The following is a 21,637-nucleotide window of genomic DNA, read 5'->3' as shown; positions in this document are numbered from 1 at the left end:
CCAACCATGCTGAACTGAGTTTTGAAGGAAGCAGAACGCAAGCATTTCTTTTTTCTTAAACATTAGATTCAGGGGTACCTGTGCAAGTTTGTTACATGGATATATTGTGTAAGTGGGGTTTAGACTTCTATTTAACTCATCACCCAAATGGTGAACATAGTACCCAATAGGTATTCTTCAACCCTTGCCTCCTCCTCCTCTTCCTCTCTCCCCTTTTTGGAGTCCCTGATGTCTATTGTTTCCACCTTTATGACCATGCGTACCCACTATTTAGCTCCCACTTATGAATGAGAACATGCGGTATTTGATTTTCTGTTTCCGATGGAAGAATTTAAGTTTTAAAAACTTTTGTGGGTACATGTATTTACTTATGGGGTACGTGAGACTTTTTTTTTTTTTTTTTTTTTTTTTGAGACAGTCTCACACTGTCGCCCAGGCTGGAGTGCAATGGCACGATCTCGGCTCACTGCAACTTCTGCCTCCTGGGTTCAAGCAATTCTCCTGCCTCAGCCTCCGGAGTAGCTGGGATTACAGGCGCCTGCCACCTTGCCCGGCTAATTTTTGTATTTTTATTAGAGACGGGGTTTCACTATGTTGGCTAGGCTGGTCTCGAACTCCTGACCTCATGATCTGCCTGCCTTGGCCTCCCAAAGTGCTGGGATTACAGGCATGAGCCATCATGCCCGGCCGATATTTTGATACAGGCATACCATGCATAACAATCACATCAGGGTAAATGGGGTATCCATCACCTCAAGCATTTATCCTCTCTTTATGTTACAAACAATCCAATTATACACTTATTTTTAAATGTACAATAAATTATTGTTGACTGCAGTCACCCTGTTGTACTATCAAATACTAGATCTTACTCATTCTAACTATATTTTTGCACCCATTAACCATCCCCACTCCTCCCCCTTGTTCCTGTCAGAACTCTTTCCCAGTCTCTGGTAACCATAATTCTACTCTCTATCTTCATGAGTTCAATTGTTTTAATTTTTTTAGCTTTCAAATAAGTGAGAACATGTGAAGTTTGTCTTTTTGTGCCTGGCTTATTTCACTTAACATAATGACCTCCAGTTCTATCCATGCTGATACAAATGACAGGATCTCATTATTTTTCATGGCTGAATGGTACTCCATTGCATACATGTACCATATTTTCTTTATCCATTCATCTGTTGATGGACATTTAGGTCGTGGAAGCAAGCATTTCTTCACACAGTGGAAGCAAGCATTTCTTAACAACTCTCTCTCTTCCTCAACCTGGTAGAGGTTGGTGTCCCTAAAGTATTGTTGGTAATAATGCTGCCACCATCATACTAGTTCCTCAGTGCCTACTGTGAGCCACATGTCTGACCTAACACAGGCCTCTCTGCTACAGGACTTCTCAGAGCCTTAACTATATGAACATACATTTATCAATCTATTTGAAGAATCTAGTATGCAGTATTTCTAATTCTTATTTGACAGAGAATGCTTTTCGCAAGCATGTCCTTAAACTGCTGTTCTATGGAAACACTGGTTGGAGTATCTCCTGTGCAACCTCTAATGACAAGCACTGTGCTGCACAGGGTGGTACTCTTTCAAATGAAGCTGCAGGCCAGGCGTGGTGGCTCACGCCTGTAGTCCCAGCACTTTGGGAGGCTGAGGCGGGTGGATTACCTGAGGTCAGCAGTTCGAGAGCAGCCTGGCCACCATGGCGAAACCCCGTCTCTACTAAAAATACAAAAATTAGCTGGGTGTGGTGACATGCTCCTGTAATCCCAGCTACTCGGGAGGCTGAGGCAGGAGAATTGCTTGAACCCGGGAGGTGGAGGTTGCAGTGAGCCAAGCTTGGGCCACTGCACTCCAGCCTGGCAACAGAAGAGACTCCAGGCCGCGCGCGCTGGCTCACGCCTGTAATCCCAACACTTTGGGAGGCCGAGGCGGGAGGATCACAAGGTCAGGAGATCGAGACAATCCTGGCTAACACAGTGAAGCCGCGTCTCTACTGAAAGTGCAAAAAATTAGCCGGGCGTGGTGGCGGGCGCCTGTAGTCCCAGCTACTCGGGAGGCTAAGGCAGGAGAATGGCATGAACCTGGGAGGCGGAGCTTGCCACTGCACTCCAGCCTGGGCAGCAGAGCAAGATGTCTGCCGCCTCAAAAAAAAAAAAAAAGAGAGAGACTCCATCTCAAAAAAAAAAAAAGTTGTAATAACTTTCGGGAACATGAAAACTTTCCAAAGTGGCAACAGCTTTAAGAAGATCAATTTCTAGGACCTAACTTCCATACATACTTTTCCCTAAAACTGATCTGAAGAAGAAAGCTTTTGGCAGAGTCTCCCTTCCTTCCTCCCCTTTCCCAATTTACAAAAAAGGCACACCAGGGACTGAGATAACAGTCAGACTCTCCCCACTGCCCTGCCCTTGACCACTGAGACACTCAGATACCAGCTAAAGGAATGAATAGACTGAATTCCGCTCCCTTCCCCTCTGAGGCTCTCTGTATGTCAGTCCACTCTTCTTGGACCAATTTTCGCCCCGTTGCTACTTGCATTCGGCATTTCCCCGCTCAAACGTCACAATGGCTCTCCTAGCAAACACAGAGCCACCTCCCTGCTCAGCATTCAGCCGTCTTCATTCAATCCCCTCCATCCTCTGCCCTGATGCATACCCTCTACTTAGGGAAGTTACTTAGTCACTCTCAGCCTCTGTTTCATCTGCAATGAAATGGGCACATCCCGTACACCAAAAGATAGGTAAAAATGAAACCAAACTGGGGAGCCAAATTAAATTAACAAAAGTCCTTAGAATATAAGCTCCATGAGAATAAAGATTTTTGTCTGCTTTACATGGTGATGTATTTTAAGGCCTGAAGCAGTGTCTGGCACATAATATACAATAAATACTTGGTGAATTATATAATTGAAAGAATGGAAAAAATATAGGAACTCATTTGATTTAATCTAATCCATAAACCTTTGAAATAGGTGATTATTATTCTTAATTTATAGGAGAGGAAAAGGAGGCTTTGCATAGGCAGGAAATAAGAGTCAGGATCTGAACCTAGGCAGTCTGGCTCTGGAACACGGGGTGGGGTATGCTGGTGTGACCATCCCTTCCCTACCTAGAACCATCCTTCAGTCAGAATTGGTCTGTTTCTCTGGACTGCTTCCCACAACACCCAGTAACCACCCAATGCTTGGCTACTAAATGTTGAGGGAAAAAAAGACCCTATACTTTGCAGTAAGTCAGCTACCCCAGAAGAGAGTCTTGGAGCATGAAGCTATGGTATGGGCCTTACCTTGCCCTTGAACAGGATTACTGGGCAGACAAACCGTCCTCTGCACCGGGCCATCTTGCTGCGGTGGATGAGGTCTTGCAACTTGCTCACCTGTACGGTACTCTCAAACCTAACACACAGGCAAGAGAAGCAGGTCAAGCTGACTTTGAAGTGGGCACTTTGTGTATATGTGTTTATTCACACAGACCCCCATACTAGATCTGTGTACATAATGCTTGCTTGAAATTAAATGTCATTCCTAAATTTTATATCATCTATCATCTGTCTGTCTATCTATCTATTTTTTTGAGACGGAGTTTCACTGTTGTTGCCCAGGCTAGAGTGCAGTGGCGCAATCTTGGCTCACCACAGACTCTGCCTCCCGGGTTCAAGCAATTCTCCTGTCTCAGCCTCCCGAGTATGCTGTGACTACAGGTGTGAGCCACCACACCTGGGTAATTTTTTTATTTTTGGTAGAGACGGGGTTTCACCACGTTGGCCAGGCTGGCCTCAAACTCCTGACCTCAGGCGATCCGCCCACCTCGGCCTCCCAAAGTGCCGGGATCACAGGCATGAGATATATTAAGTTTTTCAGGAAAAAAAAAAGTGCTAATTATAGGTATTAAAACTTAAATCACTCTGATTTCTGAACCTTTAAGATAAAAAAAAAAAGTGAGCTAAACTGAAAACATATACAAAATTCAGAAATATACACAGAAAACTGGATATTATGTCTAGGGTGTCCAATTTTTAACTCCCAGGATAAGACCTGGTGCCCTAGGGACCCTCTCTGGAAATCACAGGACCATTTTTGTGACTATTTATCTATTTTTTGCATAACTCTGAATATGTATTTTTGTGATCTTTTAGAGCAAGCAGTCCCCAAGCCCTGAGCCCCAGATCAGTACGAGTCCATGCCCCATTAGGAACCAGGAGGTGAGCAGCGGGCAAGTGAGCATTACCATCTGACTTCCACCTCCTGTCAGATCATCAGTGGCGGCATTATATTCTCATAGGAGCTCGAACCCTATTGTGAACTCCGCATGTGAGGGACTGGGGTTGCAGAGAATCTAATGCCTCATGATCTGAGGTGGAACAGTTTCATCTGAAACCATTTTCTCCACCCTGCCGTGGAAAAATTGTTTTCCATGAAACCAGTCCCTGGTGCCAAAAAGGTTGGGGAGTGCTGTTTTAGAGGGCAGAATGAGATGACGTTTCTTGGTCCACATGGCTCTAGGCCTCTGCTTTCACAGTCCATATGGCCAACAGCGCACAGAGCAAAGGAGGCATAAGAGAAGCCATGTGTGACACAGGGACGTGTAGTAGTTAACGCACTGGGCTTGGTAAGTGAGCTTCTAGAACTTGAGAGTGAGGTTTAGAAGTTAGCTCCAGCAAGTCATACCCATATCAAATCACGCTTCCCTAACATAAGGGTCCGCTCTCATAAACTCACCTACCAACCTTTAGCAAAGCTCACCCCAGCCAGTCAGAGCTTCTGGTAGCAACAGAAACAAGAGGCAGGAAAGTTAGAGCAGGAAGCTTTCCCAGCTATGCAGAGTAACCAAGTAGAAGGAAGGAAAAATACTCATGTTCCTTCCTTAAAAGTGTTGAGCTTTCAGACCAACTCCCAGAGGGAATTTAATTGCTTCCACATCCTAATCCTTCTAGGAATCTGCGTACAGCTCCTCTTGTACACATGCACCCAAATATTATCCCAGAAGGAAGAAATCAGTGACTCCCACATACTTGTGGTACCTCTTTAAATGTATCTGGATGCTGTTAGGGTTAATAAAAACAGTCTTTAAAATACTGCGAATTCTTAATTAAAATATATCTAGGGGCCAGGCGTGGTGGCTCACACCTGTAATCCTAGCACTTTGGGAGGCCAAGGCGGGCAGATCACTTGAGGTTGGGAGTTCAAAACCAGCCTGGCCAACATGGTGAAACCCCATCTCTACTAAAAATACAAAAAAATTAGCCTGGCGTGGTGGCGCGTGCCTGTAATCCCAGCTACTCAGGAGGCTGAGGCAGGAGAATTGCTTGAACCCAGGAGTCAGAGTTTGCAGTGAGCCAACATCACGCCATTGCACTCCAGCCTGGGCGAAGGGCGAGACTCCGTCTGGGGGGAAAAAAAAAAAGCAAAGTGCCCGTAGGGTGGCAGCAACCCACCAGGCAGCCCTAGGCACACAAGCTCACAGAGAACCAGAGTGTGCTGCCTTCCCCTCACCCAGTTTCTCTATGAAATCAAAAGGCACCTCAGTACCAATTAATTGCCTAACTAGACTCCACAAGAATATAAAACCGAGCACCTTTAGTACTGCCACAGTGGCCTTCCTCCCACTTACTTGGCCCGTGGCCGATGTCACATATCTGGTCAGCACCATCTGCTGCAACCGACTCTCACTTAGCTCATACCAGCCCTCTGAACCCTAAATGCCTACATCTGATTTTCCCAGGTTGAGTTGTAGCCTCAAAACCAAGGTGGATTTCTCAGGCTAAACTTCTGTTAAAAACAAACAAACAAAAAACCCCTGGTGGAGGACACATCAGCATTTTCCTCTAGGGAGGATCTTTTAATGTAATGACCCACCTTTTCTTGTTAGGTCGGCCAGTGGTTCCTTTACCGGTTCCCCTACATCAAGCTCCAATTCAGTTTCTGGCCAGGCACAGTGGCTCATGCCTGTAATCCCACACTTGGGGAGGCTCAGGCGGCAGATCACCTGAGGTCAGGAGGTAAAGACCAGCCTGGCCAACATGGTGAAACCCCGTCTATACTAAAACTACAAAAATTAGACAGGCGTGGCAGCACGCGCCTCTAATCCCAGCTACTCGGGAGGCTGAGGCAGGAGAATTGCTTGAACCCAGGAGGCGGAGGTTGCGGTGAGCAGAGATCGCGCCACTGCACTCCAGCCTGGGCAACAGAATGAGACTCCGTCTTAAAAAAAAAAAAAAAAGAACCAATTCAGTTTCTGTTCTCTCACTTTTTTCCTGTTTTTATTATCTCTTGTCCTTAGGATTCTTTTATTGCAGTGCTAAGCACTGAGCTGTGTCTGGCACATAATACTCACATTCGAAGGGATGAATGTAGGCTTCCGTATTTACATTTGTAACGTATGCACTGAAATTTCTGGCAAGATGTTACCAGGTAGTGAGATTTTGTTGTTTTTTTCCCAACAAGGTCTTCCTCTGTTGCCCAGGCTGCAGTGCAGTGGCGCCATGGTTCACTGCAGCTGACCTCCCGGGCTCAGGTGATCCTCCCACCTCAGACTCCCAGGTAGCTGGGACTACAGGCACATGCCACGATGCTTGGCTAATGCTTTGTATTTTTTGTAGTGACAAGGTGTCACCATGTTGCCCAGACTGTTTAATTCAGTCTGTTTTTTATTCAGTCTATTCAGTTTAATTCAGTCTCAAACTCCTGGGTTCAAGCGAAACGCCCATCTCAGCCTCCCAAGTAACTAGGATTATAGGCGTGAGCCACCATGCCAAGCCAAACTATTTTCAAATACAGAAGAAAATGCTGTTATCACATATTTCCAATAGGAAGCTTTCCCAGACAGGCACCACGCTTACCAAACTAGGTGGCTTGTTCCTATAATGTATCCCACAACTTCCTGAGATAAATGTTACTGCTGCTACTATTTAATAGATAAGAGGCACAAAGTAGAGCTTACACCCACATTATCTCACTCAGTCCTCACGTACCCAATTTTACAGATGAGGTAGTTTAATGAGATGAAATCTCTAGCCCAAAGTCACAGAACAGGTAAACAGGGTAGCTGAGATTCTAAACCCTGTGGGTAGCCACTGGGCCCATGGTTTTAACCACTATCCGGCAGGGCCTCACCTGTACTTCCCCTAATTCCAGCTTTTATTAACAATTATTGCTTCTTTATTGGACTCTGTTTCCCACTAGACCTACTGGTAAGGACTTCATCTATCTGGCTTCCAACTTGATCCCTGAGGTCTACTACACAGCAGCAGCTGAACGAACACTGTTGACAAACATGTCTTAGCTATTCAGAGATCCCTGTCCAGGCTTCTATTCCCAGATGATGAACCAAATTGGAGAGGTTCCTTAACAGGACCAAAACATTGCTTAAATCCAATTCTACCCTGTTTAATTCAGTCTATTTTTTATTCAGTCTATTCAGTTTAATTCAGCATCATAGTAACAGCCAAGCCAGACAGTAAAAAAGCAAAAAATGCTATTTCTTCCCACCCAAACATACCCGAAGTCCCCCCTTTCAACAAGCAGGCATCACCCACTCAACATCACTTCAGTAACACTTTAAGGCCTTGCAAGGAGTGTAAAGTAAAAACAAACTCCAACAAGCTCCTCCAAGGTTAATCATGTTCCACAGTGGCCTTGGCCTAACTGTGAGGTTCTGCTAGACAAGGTGGGAGAGCTGTGGTGGTGAAAGATAAGGCAGACAGGTACAGAGTCAGGAAATACAGCTTTTAACCCCACTCTGCTTACTACCTCTGTGATCTTCGGCAAAGGCAAATTACTTCTCTGGGCTTCAACTTCATCTATAAAAGAGTGGTGAGGGCCGGGCGCGGTGGCTCACACCTGTAATCCCAGCACTTTGGGAGGCCGAGACCAGTGGATCACGAGGTCAGGAGTTCAAGACCAGCCTGGCCAAGATGTTGAAACCCCGTCTTTACTAAAAATACAAAAATTGGCCGGGCACGGTGGCACGCGCCTGTAATCCCAGCTACTAGGGAGGCTGAGGCAGGAGAATCACTTGAACCTGAGCGGCAGAGGTTGCAGTGAGCCAAGATCACTTGCGCCACTGCACTCCAGCCTCAGCGACACAGCAAGACTCCATATCAAATTGAAAAAAAAAAAGAGTGGTGATACTGTCTTCTTCACTGAGTAGTTGTAGGGCTTAAGCTAGCATGTAAAACCTCAACACCTGCCAAACAGAGGTACTCAACAAATATTAGTTTCAGTCTCTTTAAGGGATCAACACTAAACTTGTTTCCTTCCAGGAAAAGCTTTTTTACAAGGCAACCACCACTAGGTTTCTCAATGTACTATTATGTTACTGAAGGGTAACATTTGGTATTACCTGAGAGCTTGTTAGAATATGCCAAATCGCAGGCCCACCTCAGGTCTTCTGAATCTCTGCATTGTAGAAAGATCCCCAGTTGATTCACTCATAAAATCAACACAGAAAAGAACCACTCTGTTGGGTGCGGTGGCTCACACCTCTAATCCCAACACTTTGAAAGGCCAAGGTGAGGAAATCTGTTGAGCTCAGGAGACCCACCTGGGCAATGCAGCGAGACCTCGTCTCTACTAAAAATTAAAAAAAATCAGCTGGGAGTGGTGGTATGTGCCCATATTCCCAGCTACTTGGGAGGCTAAGGTGGGAGAATCACTTGAGCCCAGGGGATCAAGGCCGCAGCAAGCCATGATTGTGCCACTGCATTCCAGACCCCGTCTTAATTAAAAACAAAAACAAAAACAAAAAAAACCCACCTTGATTACAGCTGAGCTTATTATCAGAATGTCATCATCAGGGCACAGAGGTAAAACCACCAGCCAGCCAGCACCAAAGAGGGTAGGAAGAAGGGGAACGAAGAGAATGGCAAGGCAAAAATAAAGAAAACAAAACAAAACAAAACCCTCTTGTTCAGAAACTTTAGCTTAAAGGTTTACGGAAACTAAGTTTACCCAGCTGGGCGCGGTGGCTCACACCTGTAATCCAGCACTTTGGGAGGCCATGGCAGGCGGATTGTTTGAGCCCAGGAGTTGAGACTAGCCTGGCCATCATGGCAAAACCCATCTCTACTAAAATTCAAGAACTAGCCAGGCGTGGTGCCACGCACCTGTAATTCCAGCTACTTGGGAGGCTGATGCACAAGGATTGCTAGAGCCTGGGAGGCAGAGGTTACAGTGAGCCAAGATGGCACCACTGCACTCCAGCCTGGGCAACAGAGCAAGATTCTGTCTTAAAAAAAAAAAAAAGAAACTAAGCTTACCTAATTCTGGAAGGAGGAATTAAGGAAGAGCTAAGAACCATAAATAACAGGGCCATAACAAACCCCAATTCTTTAGGCTTGGCGATCCCGAGTTCTTAGGTTATATAACTGAGGATGTAATACTGTTTCTGTGATCTATTTACAAGAGCCCTTAACACTCTTTTCTTAGAGAACCCCACTACAACCTTGTGAAATGGGCACTCTTTTTTTTTTTATTTTTTTGAGATGGAGTCTCACTCTGTCGCCAGGCTGGAATGCAGTGGTGCGATCTTGGCTCAGTGCAGTCTCCACCTCCTGGGTTCAAGTGATTCTCCTGCCTCAGCCTCCCAAGTAGCTGGGATTACAGGCGTGCGCCACCACACCCAGCTAATTTTTGTATATTTAGTAGATATGGGGTTTCACCATGTTGGCCAGGATGGTCTCAATCTCCTGACCTCATGATCTTGGACTCTCAAAGTGCTGGGATTACAGGTGTGAGCCAGCACGCCCGGCCGGGATGGGCACTCTTATAGACATCCCCACTTTACAGATGAGGAAACTAAGGCTTAGTGCTTAAACTCCTCCTACTGGGTTGTTCCTCTGCTGTAAACCTTCTCTGGCTCCCCATGGCCTGCAGCAGCGGTTCTCAAGCCATAGTGTATTTAAGACATCAAGAGGCTGGGTGCGGTGGCTCACGCCTATAATCCCAGCACTTAGGGAGGCCGAGGCGGGTGGATCACGAGGTCAGGGGTTCGAGACCAGCCTGACCAACATGTGAAACCCTGTCTCTACTAAAAATACAAAAAAATTAGCTGGGTGTGGTGGCGGGCGCCTGTAATCCCAGCTACTCAGGAGGCTGAGGCAGGAGAATTGCTTGAACCCGGGAGACAGAGGTTGCAGTGAGCCAACATCGTGCCACTGCACTCCAGCCTGGGCGACAGAGCAAGACTCTGTCTCAAAAAAAAAAAAAAAAGACATCAAGGGAACTCTCACAGAATGTAGACTGGAAATTCTGATTCCAGAAGGCCCAGGAGAGGTTCTAGAATCTGTCATCTTTTTTTTGAGATGGAGTCTTGCTCTTGCTCTGTTGCCCAGGCTGGAGTGCAGTGGTGCAATCTCGGCTCACTGCAACCTCCACCTCCCGGGTTCAAGCGATTCTCCTGCCTCAGCCACCCGAGTAGCTGGTATTACAGGAGCCCACCACCACGCCCAGCTAATTTTTGTATTTTTAGTAGGGATGGGGTTTCACCATGTTGGCCAGGCTGGTCTCAAACTCCTGACCTCAGGTGATCCACCCAAAGGAGGCTGGGATTACAGGCATGAGCCACTAGGCCAGGCCGAGAATCCATAATCTTAGTAAGTGCTTAGGGGTTCCTAGCACAATAAAACCACTGATACCCACACACAACCCACAGGTTCACACTCCCTGGCCTGATGATCAAGATCCTATATGAGTTGATCCCTAAGGACATTTTCAGGGAAACTCCTGCTCATCCTTCCAATTCCAGTTCTTCCCAGGCACATAAACACAAGGCAGAATTAACCATTTCCCCAGGTGGCCTATGGCAGCACTTCTCAAACCTGGTAGTGCATTCGAATCACCTGGACATCCTGTTCTGCTGTGATTCTGGCTCAGTGGCTCTGGAGCATGAGCTTCTGCGTTTCTAACAAGTTATTGAGTGCACTGCTAGCCCTGCTTTGAGTAGCAAGGGGCTACTGCACTATGCAGCATGACTGCTGCGGTACTCCTCACAACATTTCACCCACGGGGCCAGGATTTCACAGATAGTGCTGACAATGGCTCCTGAAATTCCCTTAAAATCAGCAGGAAGTAGGGAGATTAGGAGAGCAAACTTTGAGATCAACATATACCACTTCCTAGACCCTCATGCTGTGATTACTTATCAGTATCAAATAACTATACCATTTACTGACTACCTACAGGCCACATCCTGCACCAAGCATTCTGTGTCTGCTCTGGTATGAACTGTTAACCCACATAAGGTACTCAGGTCTTGGTAGGCTCACCATAAATGGTAGCTTTTATTTCTAATTCTTACAACGTACATGTCAGGCTTTTATCAGCCCCATTTATCATCTGGACTGCGCTACCACTTTCTAAAATTTTAGTTAGTCCTTAAAAGGACTAATTAACATGAGGTAGAGAATTACCAATAAGAAAACTAAGGACAAAGCAGTTAAGTAACTTGCCCAGCATCAGTTACACAGCCAGCAACAGGGGAATCCAGGATGTGAACTCAAGCAGTCTGACTCTAGACCTTAGGCTCTCAAGTGCTACATATGGTAAATGCTGGTAAGCCTGTCTTTACACAGTGTACCTCCCACTCACACTCTCTAAAAAAGGGACACTGATATTCAGAGAAGTGAAGTGTGAAGTCAGCTATCTTAGGACAATGAGCTCTAGGGTGGAAGTGAAACAGCAATCAAGGGCTGTTACTCCCAACCCCTCATTCTATGCCATGCCACCTTGCCAGTCTGACTTGTCCAACCTTGAAGTAAATAAAAATGCCAATAAGGATTAACACCTGGGGAAAGTCATTCTGCCCTGCCCAGCTGCAGACTTCCTGGCCACAGGGATTAGCTGCCACGGACTCCCCAGACATGCACACTATGGTCACATGATGCTCACGTGTCTTTCTCCTTCTCAGAACTCTCATACTCCAGGAACACGATGTGCCGGGGATAGTGGCCACAGATATCCCCATTCGTGTTTGGGATCACGCTGAAACAGTAGTCTCGGCCAAACAGCTCCAGACATCTCTTCTCAATGCGCTCAACCTGCACAGAGAAGGAGATCAGAACACAAAGAGAATTCTGGGGTTCTGAGGGTGAGAATTAGGAGGTCCATGGCCTAAGAGGTCACTGGGAAAGACATGTACCTGGGTGATAATTATTCTGTGCTGGGAAGATGTGATGCTAGGCCACAGGCCCTACGTGTAGTCCATTAACCCATATATTGTATATACTTCAGGAAGGATTCTTAACCCCCTAACAATGAATCTGAAATTGTGGGTGTTGAGCATTTGGGGGAGAGGATTACAGCTTTCATTAGATTCAAAGAGGTCTACAACCCATAAAACATAAGAACTCTTGGTCCAGGTTACTGAAACTGCCACTAATCCACTACCTTCATTGGTCAGCTTCCCCATTCTCTTATTTATTTATTTATTTTTTGAGACAGAGTCTCCCTCTGTCGCCCAGGCTGCAGTGCAGTGGTGCAATCTCAGCTCACTGCAGCCTCCGCGTCCTGGGTTCAAGCGATTCTCCTGTCTCACCCCGAGTAGCTGGGATTACAGGTGCGTAGAGCCACGCCTGCTAATTTTTCTATTTTTAGTAGAGACAGGGGTTTCACCATGTTGGCCAGGCTGGTTTCAAACTCCTGACCTCAGGTGACCCGCCCACCTCGGCCTCCCAAAGTGCTGGGATTACAGGCGTGAGCCACGGCACCCGGCCTTTATTTTTTTAAAAGACAGTCTCACTCTGTCATCCAGGCTGGAGTGCAGTGGCACGATCTCAGCTCACTGCAACCTCAGCCTCCTGGGTTCAAGTGAGCGTATCTGGCTAATTTTCATATTTTTAGTAGAGATGGGGTTTCACCATGCTGGCCAGGCTGGTCTTGAACTCCTGATCTCAAGTGATCCGCCCGCCTCAGCCTCCCAGGTGTGAGCCACCATGCCTGGCCTCTTCCCCATTCCTTTTTTTTTTGAGAAAGAGTCTTGCTCTGTCACCCAGGCTAGAGTGCAATGGTGTGATCTCTGCTCACTGCAACCTCTGCCTTCTGGGTGAGCCACCACCCCCAGCCAACAAAAAATTTTTAATAGAGATGGGGTTCATGTTTCCAGGCTGCTCTCAAACTCCTGGGCTGAAGCAGTCTACCTGCCTTGGCCTCCCAAAGTGCTAGGATTACACGCGTGAGCCAGTGTACTGGCCCTCTTCCCCATTCTTTAGCCACAGACTAGTACCTACAAGCTCTATTCCATGCAACCAGTAAAAGCTGCAAAGTCTCTTTATACACAACTTGCTGGTGAAATAGAAGAAACAGCTCCCCCTAAAATTACTTATTTTGATCACAGTTCAGAGAAAAACACAACAGAAAAAAGGCATAAGAACTGTAACATCAAGAAGTTTGCAAGAGGGCCAGGCATGGTGGCTCACGCCTGTAATCCCAGCACTTTGGGAGGCACCGAGGAGGGCAGATCACTTCTGATCAGGAGCTTGAGACCAGCCTGGCCAACACGGTGAAACCCTTTCTCTACTAAAAATACAAAAATTAGGCCGGGTGCAGTGGCTCATGCCTGTAATCCCAGCACTTTGGGAGGCCAAGGCGGGCAGATCACGAGGTCAAGAGATTGAGATAATCCTGGCCAACACGGTGAAACCCCATCTCTATTAAAAATATAAAAATTAGCTGGGCATGGTGGCGGGCGCCTGTACTCCCAGCTACTGGGGAGGCTGAAGCAGGAGAATCGCTTGAACCCAGGAGGCGGAGGTTGCAGTGAGCCGAGATCACGCCATTGCATTCCAGCCTGGGCGACAGAGTGAGACGCCATCTCAAAAAAAAAAAAAAAAAAAAAAAAAATTAGCCAGGCGTGATGGTGCATGCCTGTAGCCCCAGCTACTAGGGAGGCTGAAGCAGGAGGATCGCTTGAATCCGGGAGGTGGAAGTTGCAGTGAGCCAAGATCGCACCACTGCACTCCAGCCTGGGTGACAGAGGGAGACTCCTTCTGAAAAAAAAAAAGTTTGCAAGAAGTTAGTCCAAAGGTAGTGAGTTATCTCAATCGATTGTTCAGTTACAGATCTAACTCCCTGTTCTGCCTGAATTGTTATAAATACATATAAATATATATACATCTAAGTTTGCAGGAGATCAGAAGGCCTGGAGAGATAATTAAGGCCAGCCGCAGCCAATATCAGGTGTAACTTATGATAACCCTAATCTTCAGGGTCATGTAAGTTGGAAGAGGGGTCCAGAAAAACCAATGACCTACAGCCACTCAAAAGACCCTTACTGGCCAGGCGTGGCGGCTCACGCCTGTAATCCCAGCATTTTGGGGGGCTGAGGTGGGAGGACTGCTTGAGCTTAGGAGTTTGAGACCAGCCAGGGCAATATAGCCAGACCATGTCTCTATGAAAATAAAGAAAAATTAGCCAGGCATGGTGGTGTGTACCTGTGGTCCCAGGTACTTGGCAGGCTTAAGTGGGAGGATCGCTCAAACCCAGGATTTCGAGGCTGCAGTAAGTCATGGTTGCACCACTGCAATCCAGCCTGGGCAGCAGAGCGAGACCCTGTCTCAACACAAAAAACAAAAACAAACAAACAAAAAAAGCCAGGCGCGGTGGCTCACGCCTGTAATCCCAGCACTTTGGGAGGCTGAGGTAGGCTGATCACCTGAGCTCAGGAGTTCAAGACCAGCCTGGCCAACCTGGGGAAACTCCATCTCTACTAAAAACTACAATAATTAGCTGGGCATGGTGGTGGGGTCCTGTAATCCCAGCTACTTGGGAAGTTGAGGCAGGGAGAATTGCTTGAACTGGGGAGGCGGAGGATGCAGTAAGCTGAGATCGCGCCACTGCACTCCAGCCTAGGCGACAAAGCGAGACTCCTTCTCAAAAGAAAAAAAAAAAAAAAAGCAAATTCCAGGATCCCACCCCCAGAAATTCTGACTTGGTAGGACTGGGTGGGACTAAGGAATCTCTGTTTTCACAAAGTATCCCATAAGCATAAATTTTAAAAGTACCCCAGATGATCATTAAACAGGTGGTCCCCAGACTATACTTGGAAAAATTACTTGGCCATTTGGAGAGTGAGGAAGTCCAATCCTTACTGAAGTCTTCCTTGGGTTACTTCAGAGACTACAAGATGCCAGCTACAGAATAGCAACTCACGGTAACCTCTGAGGTCAAATCAGAGTTCTGTGGTGCAGGATGGAACAGAATTCCACTGGAAAACTTGGTGCTAAAGCTGCCAGAACCACGTGGAGGAATGAGATGGCAGGGTCGGCAAGATTCCCACCGCACTGCCAGCCAGTGCTTAGGGTGGGGATGGCCTGAGCCCTCCAGGTCTGGCAATAGGACGACTGGGTGGAAATCCCAAAGGGAGCAAAAAGAGGAACGGAGACCTGCTTTAGATAAAGGAACTGAAAGGGAGTGTGGGTTGTCTTCCTGCTCTATAGGGGAAGGAAAGGGATGGGCCTAAGTCATACTGAGACCTTATAAGGGGGCAGCACACTGGGTTCACCTCCTGGCTCCATTCTGACCTCTGACCCCGAGGAATCGTCTCCCTATTTTTCTTAGCTTTTTCTTGGGGCTTTTTCCCTGACACAACTCATCCTACGGCACCTGAAGCAGGGAACAGACCTTCCTTAGGTCCTCCTCTCTGATCTTTGAACCTGGCCCCTCAGCTTGATCTCTCACCTCCAGACCCCTTCTCAAACAAGAAGGACCTCTTTGCTGGGCTCATTCTGACCCCAGTTCCTCCTTTTATGGTTGTCAAGTCCGACTCTTATACTCCGGATACAGACCCTGGAGAACTCCTCTCTCTCTCCTCTTCCTCAGCGGCGAGGTACCACTCCTACCTTTCTCTGACCCCTGGCCTCAGCCTTTCCTCTGTAACTTCCCAAGTTAGGAGCCTTCCCCAGCTCATCGCACCTCCAGTCTCACCTTAGAGCCGCCGGTCCCGCTGCCATCCTTGGCCCGGTACTGAGTCCGGGAGAACTCCTCCAGCAGCTCCCCAAGCCCCGGCTCCTGCGGCGGCTGGTTGCCTGAAGAGGCCGAGGACCCCGCCGAGGCAGCGGCGGCGGCGGCCCGAGCGCCGGCCATGGCCCAGCCCCGCGTCCCCTCAGTGTGCCTCAAGCCGGCCCATGGCACCTGCCTGCACCAACTCCGACACTAGAACCTCCGGAACCGCCTCAGCCACCGCCTTCTACTTCCACTTCCGGCCCCGCCCCGTCCCGCCGGATGTTTACTCCGACTCTGGCCAATCGGAGCTCTGGACCCGCGCCCCGCCTACGATTACTGGCCCGCCCCCGGCGCAGAGCGATCCTTGTATCCTCCAGGGAGGCCACTGGCTGATACCGCGTGATCCGCCCCAAGGGGTTTCCCCCGGGGAAGCCGGGCTCAACCATTGGGCTGCCAGAGGAGGGGGGTAGCAGGAAGGAACCATTGAAAAGAACCAGAGGAAAAGTGGAATCAACAATTACAGGGAAGCCGACCGTGGTGGCTCACACCTGTCATCCCAGCACTTTGGGGGGCCGAGGCGGGCGGATCACTTGAAGCCAAGAGTTCGAGACCAGGCTGCCAAAATGGTGAAACCGCATCTCTACTAAAAATAAAAAAATTCGCCGGGCATGGTGACACCCACCTGTAATCCCAACTACTTGGGAGGCTGAGGCAGGAGAATCGCTTGAACCCTTGAGGCTGAGGTTGCAATGAGCCGAAATCGAACCACTACACTCCAGCCTGGGTGACAGAGCAATACTCTGTCTTAAGAAAAAAAAAAAAAAAAAAAAATTACAGGGCGAGGAGGAGAGAACGCTTGGAGGCAACAAATTAGTACTAGAAACCATAATGGCAGTGGTTACCAATATTAAAACATTTCAGCCGGCCGCGGTGTCTCACGCCTGTAATCCCAGCACTTTGGTAGGCCGAGGCAGGAGGATTACGAAGTGAGGCATTCGAGACCAGCCTGATCAACACAGTGAAACCCCGTCTCTACTAAAAATACAAAAATTAGCTGGGTGCAGTGGCGCGTGCCTCTAATCCCAGCTACTCGGGAGGCTGAGGCAGGAGAATTGCTTGAACCCGGGAGGCGGAGGTTGCAGTGAGCCGAGATCGCGCCACTGCACTCCAGCCTGGGTGACAGAGTGAGACTCCGTCTCAAAAACAAAAACAAAAACACAACATTTCATAAAACCCTTTCTCCCCCTGCTGCTCACAACATCCCTGTGAGTACAGTGCATTATATCATCAGCCCTATTTTATTGAGGTAGAAACTGGGAGTCAGGGAGGTGAAGCGACTGCCTTGAAATTCTGTGATGAGAAGCCTCTCATTATTATTATTATTAGAATATTTCAGACATTCGCAAAAGTGGAGACAATTGTATAATGAACCCTCATGTACCCATTAACTGGTTTTGAACAATAATCAACATCTGCTTATCTATCCTGTTTAAGCAGTCCCTTCCCATCCAGGGAATTATTTTAAAGCAAATCCCAGACATCACATTATTTCAGCTGTGAATACTTAAGCATTTATCACAACAGATTAGTACTTCAAAAAAAATACATAAAAAATATAAGGCTATTAACATGCCTAAGAAAATTAACAATATTCCTTAATGTGGTCTAATACCCAGTCTGAATGAAAGTAATTCGTTTTTGGTAAACTTTTAATAGAAGTATGATACGTACACCAGCGCCCCGGAAGCCCCCTCCTGACCACTTTCAGTCACTACCCACTCACCAACAACCACCCACCACCCTGCCCCCCCAACTCCTCCCACCCCCAGTTAATCACTATCTTGGCTTTTAGAGTTTTAATACGGTAGATTGGTTTTTAATTTAATTTAATTTTTTTTTTTTTTTTTTTAGAAACAGGGTTTCACTCTGTTGCCTAAGCTGGAGTACAGTGGCATGATCATGGCTCACTGCAGCCTCCAACTACTGGCCTCAAGCAATCCTCCTGCCTCAGCCTCCCAAGTAGTTGTGACTACAGGCATGTGCCACCACACCCAGCTACTTTTTAAATTTTTTTGTAGATACCGAGTCTCACCATGTTGTCCCGGCGAGTCTCAAACTCCTGGGCTCAAGCAATCCTCCCACGTCTGCCACCCAAAGTGCTGGGATTACAGGTTTGAGCCACTACTCCTGGCCTACTAGATATTTTCTGACAAATCTATACACATTTGTCTTAAACACCAAGGAATGAAATGACTGGATTATATGGTGTTAAAGAAAAATTACAAGCCGGGCATGGTGGCTCATGCCTGTAATCCCAGCACTTTGGAAGGCCAAGGTAAACTGATTACCTGAGCCCAGGAGTTCGAGACGAGCCTGGGCAACATGGTGAGACCCCCATCTCTACAAGAAAATCAACCAGGTGTGGTGGCGCACATTGAGAGGCTACTTGGGAGGCTGAGGTGGGAGAGGATCCCTTGAGCCGGGGAGGTTGAGGCTGCAATGAGCTGTGATCATGAAACTGTACTCCAGTCTGGGTGACAGAGCGAGACTCTTGAGACTCTGTCTTTAAAAAAAAAAAAAAGAAAAGAAAAAAAATTATAGGCCATTATTTTGGACAAAGCACCTGCACTAGATCCTAACAAAGGAGACTAAGAACCAAAATGGAGTAATTCCTACTAAACTTACATTTTACCAAGCTGAAACTAAATTATCTGACCTTCAGAGAAATCTAGAGAGATAATAGATATTTCCCAAACAGGCCACTTTCAATAAGCATGATAATGAACTTTCCTCTGCCCTTAATCCTTACAACAAAAGTAACCTGATGTTAATCAATCCGTTATTTTTCTTCTTCTTCTTCTTCTTCTTCTTCTTCTTCTTCTTTTTTTTGATACGAGTTCCCGCTGTTCTGTCACCCAGGCTGGAGTGCAGTGGTGCCATCTCGGCTCACTGTAACCTCTACCTCCCGGGTTCGAGCAATTCTCCTGTCTCAGTTTCCAGAGTAGCTGGGATTACAGGTGTGCGCCAACACACCCGGCTAATTTTTTTGTATTTTTAGCAGAGACGGGGTTTCGCCATGTTGACCAGGCTGGTCTCAAACTCCTGACCTCAGATGATCCACCCACCTCAGCCTCCCAAAGTGGTAGGATTACAGGCATGAGCCACGGCGTCTGGCCCAATCCGTTATTTTTCTATTGTTCCGTTTCCTTGTTCCTGCCCTACAGGGAAAGTTACTTTGAAATGACCAATCCGGCCGGGCGTGGTGGCTCACGCTTGTAATCCCAGCACTTTGGAAGGCCGAGGCGGGCGGATCACGAGGTCAGGAGATCAAGACCATCCTGGCTAACATGGTGAAACCCCATCTCTACTAAAAAAAAAAAAAATACAAAAAAACAGCTGGGTGTGGTGGCGGGCGCCTGTAGTCCCAGCTACTCGGAAGGCGGAGGCAGGAGAATGGCATGAACCCCGCAGGCGGAGCTTGTAGTGAGCTAGGATGGTGCCACTGCACTCCAGCGTGGGTGACAAAGCAAGACTCCGTCTCAAAAAAAAAAAAAAAAAGAAAGAAATGACCAATCCACTTTGTGTTGTTTGTGCTTTCTTCAGCCCTTATCTGTCTATAAGCGCAATGGCTCACACCCGTAATCCCAGCACTTAGGGAGGCGGATGCGGGCGGATCACCTGAGGTCAGGAGTTCAAGACCAGACTGACCAATGTGGAGAAACCCCATCTCTACTAAAAATACAAAATTAGGCCGGGCGCAGTGGCTCACGCCTGTAATCCCAGCACTTTGGGAGGCCAAGATGGTTGGATCACCTGAGGTCAGGAGTTCTAGACCAGCCTGCCCAACATGGTGAAACCCCGTCTCTACTAAAAATACAAATATTAGCTGGGCGTGGTGGCAGGCGCCTGTAATCCCAGCTACCTGTGGGACCGAGGCAGGAAAATCCCTTGAACCTGGGAGGCAGAGGTTGCAGTGAGCTGAGATCATGCCATTGCACTCCAGCCTGGGGGACAAGAGCGAGACTTCGTCTCAAAAAAAAAAAAAAAAAAAAAAATTAGCCGGGCATGGTGGCGAATGCCTGTAATCCCAGCTACTTGGGAGGCTGAGGCAGGAGAATCACTTGAACCCAGGAGGCAGAGGTTGCAGTGAGCAGAGATCATGCCATTGCACTCCGGCCTGGGTGACAGAAGGAGACTCCAACTCAAAAAAAATAATAAAATAAAATAAAAATAAAGCCAATTAAGATGTTTAAGTTGCAATTCTGTCTTTTGACAATGGTCAAAGTGTAACTAAGAGTTTTCCCGTGACATTTACATTGCCTCCTGCAAGTTAGCAGAGTTCCAGTTGCTCTGCATCCTTGTCAATACTTTTTTTTATTTTAGTTTTTCTGGTGAGAATGTACTGGTATTTCTTTTGTTTTTTTCCTCATACTAGTTTATACTTTGGAAGAATGTAGTGGTATCTTATTGTGCTTTCGTTGTAGTTGTTGTTGAGACAGGGGCTTGCTCTCTCCCCCAGGCTGGAGTGCAGTGGCTTGATCACGGCTCACTGCAGCCTTCACCCCTGGGCTCAAGCAATTCTCCCACCTGAGCTTCCTGAGTAGCTGGAACCACAGACATGTGCCACCGCACCCAACTAATTTTTTAATTATCTGTAGAGACAAGGTCTTGCTATGTTGCCCAGTCTGATCTTGAACTCCTGGGCTCAAGTGAACCTCCCACCTCAGCCTCCCAAAGTGCTAGGGTTACACGTATGAGCCACTGCTCTACTTGTGCTTTTAAACTATGTACCCAGCTCTATTGTGCTTTTAAAAAATCAACTTTATTGAGGTATGAGTACATAGAATAAAATTAATCCTCTTTAATTGTACATTTTGATGGGCATTGCCAAATTATAAAATCACCAGTGTAATTAAGATGTTGAACATATATATCACCTCCAGAAAGTTCCCTTGAGTCCCATCTCAGTCCTTTCCACCCCTACCCCCAGCCCCAGGCAACAGCTGATTTGTTTTCCGTCACTAGCCTTCCTATAAATGGAATTATACCCTGTGTATTCTGTGTCTGGCTTCTTTCAGCGTAGCTAATTTTGGTTTTAATTTGCATTTCCCTGATTAATGAAGTTGATCACCTTTTCGCATATTTATTGCTCATTTGAATACACTCTTGGCTAGTGCTTGTTAACATCTTTTGCCCATTTTTCTAGTGGGTTGTCTGTATTTTTATTATAAATTTATAGAAGAGGTTTGAATATGCTGGACATGAGTTCTTTTGAAATCGCCGTTACAGAATTGTAACAGACAGTGAAAGAGATTTGACCTAACCAACTCCATCTTGCTTCTTTTTTTTTTTTTAATTTTTTTATTATTACACTCTAAGATCTAGGGTACATGTGCACAACATGCAGGTTTGTTACATAGGTATACAAGTGCCATGTTGTTTTGCTGCACCCATCAACTCGTCATTTACATTAGGTATTTCTCCTAATGCTATCCCTTTCCCAGCCACCCACCCCACAACAGGCCCCAGTGTGTGATGTTCCCCTTCCTGTGTCCATGTGTTCTCATTGTTCAACTCCCACTTATGAGTGAGAACATGCAGTGTTGGTTTTCTGTCCTTGTGATATTTTGCTGAAAATGATGGTTTCCAGCTTCATCCATGTCCCTGCAAAGAACATTAACTCATCCTTTTTAATGGCTG

At 46.9% G+C, this 21,637-nt stretch overlaps 1 protein-coding gene across 16 annotated transcripts in view; it reads right to left on the bottom strand.

Annotated features, from left to right (window-relative positions):
* MTMR14 (myotubularin related protein 14) overlaps nucleotides 1–16,371 on the bottom strand; it is a 53,116-nt gene extending 36,745 nt beyond the window's left edge. For 4 of the 16 annotated variants that reach the window (XR_010155104.1, XM_016940396.3, XM_016940398.3 and 1 more), the window contains exons 1-3: nucleotides 15,920–16,371; nucleotides 11,888–12,036; nucleotides 3,289–3,397 (exon numbers count right to left, since the gene is read on the bottom strand). Coding sequence is in view for 6 of the 16 variants with exons in the window: in XM_016940396.3 (XP_016795885.2) it covers nucleotides 3,289–3,397; nucleotides 11,888–12,036; nucleotides 15,920–16,078 (417 nt within the window). In the remaining 10 variants the exon portion in view is untranslated. The remainder of the gene's footprint in view (nucleotides 1–3,288; nucleotides 3,398–11,887; nucleotides 12,037–15,919) is intronic. The other 12 variants (XM_063805374.1, XM_063805376.1, XM_063805372.1 and 9 more) reach the window with 6 other exon arrangements.
* Nucleotides 16,372–21,637: the final 5,266 nt, after the last annotated feature.

This window comes from Pan troglodytes, chromosome 2, assembly GCF_028858775.2.
Source record: "Pan troglodytes isolate AG18354 chromosome 2, NHGRI_mPanTro3-v2.0_pri, whole genome shotgun sequence".
In the NCBI taxonomy this organism is placed as follows: Eukaryota; Metazoa; Chordata; class Mammalia; order Primates; family Hominidae; genus Pan; species Pan troglodytes.
The sequence above is the reverse complement of the archived record's forward strand: the minus strand, read 5'-3'. Positions and strand labels throughout refer to the sequence as shown.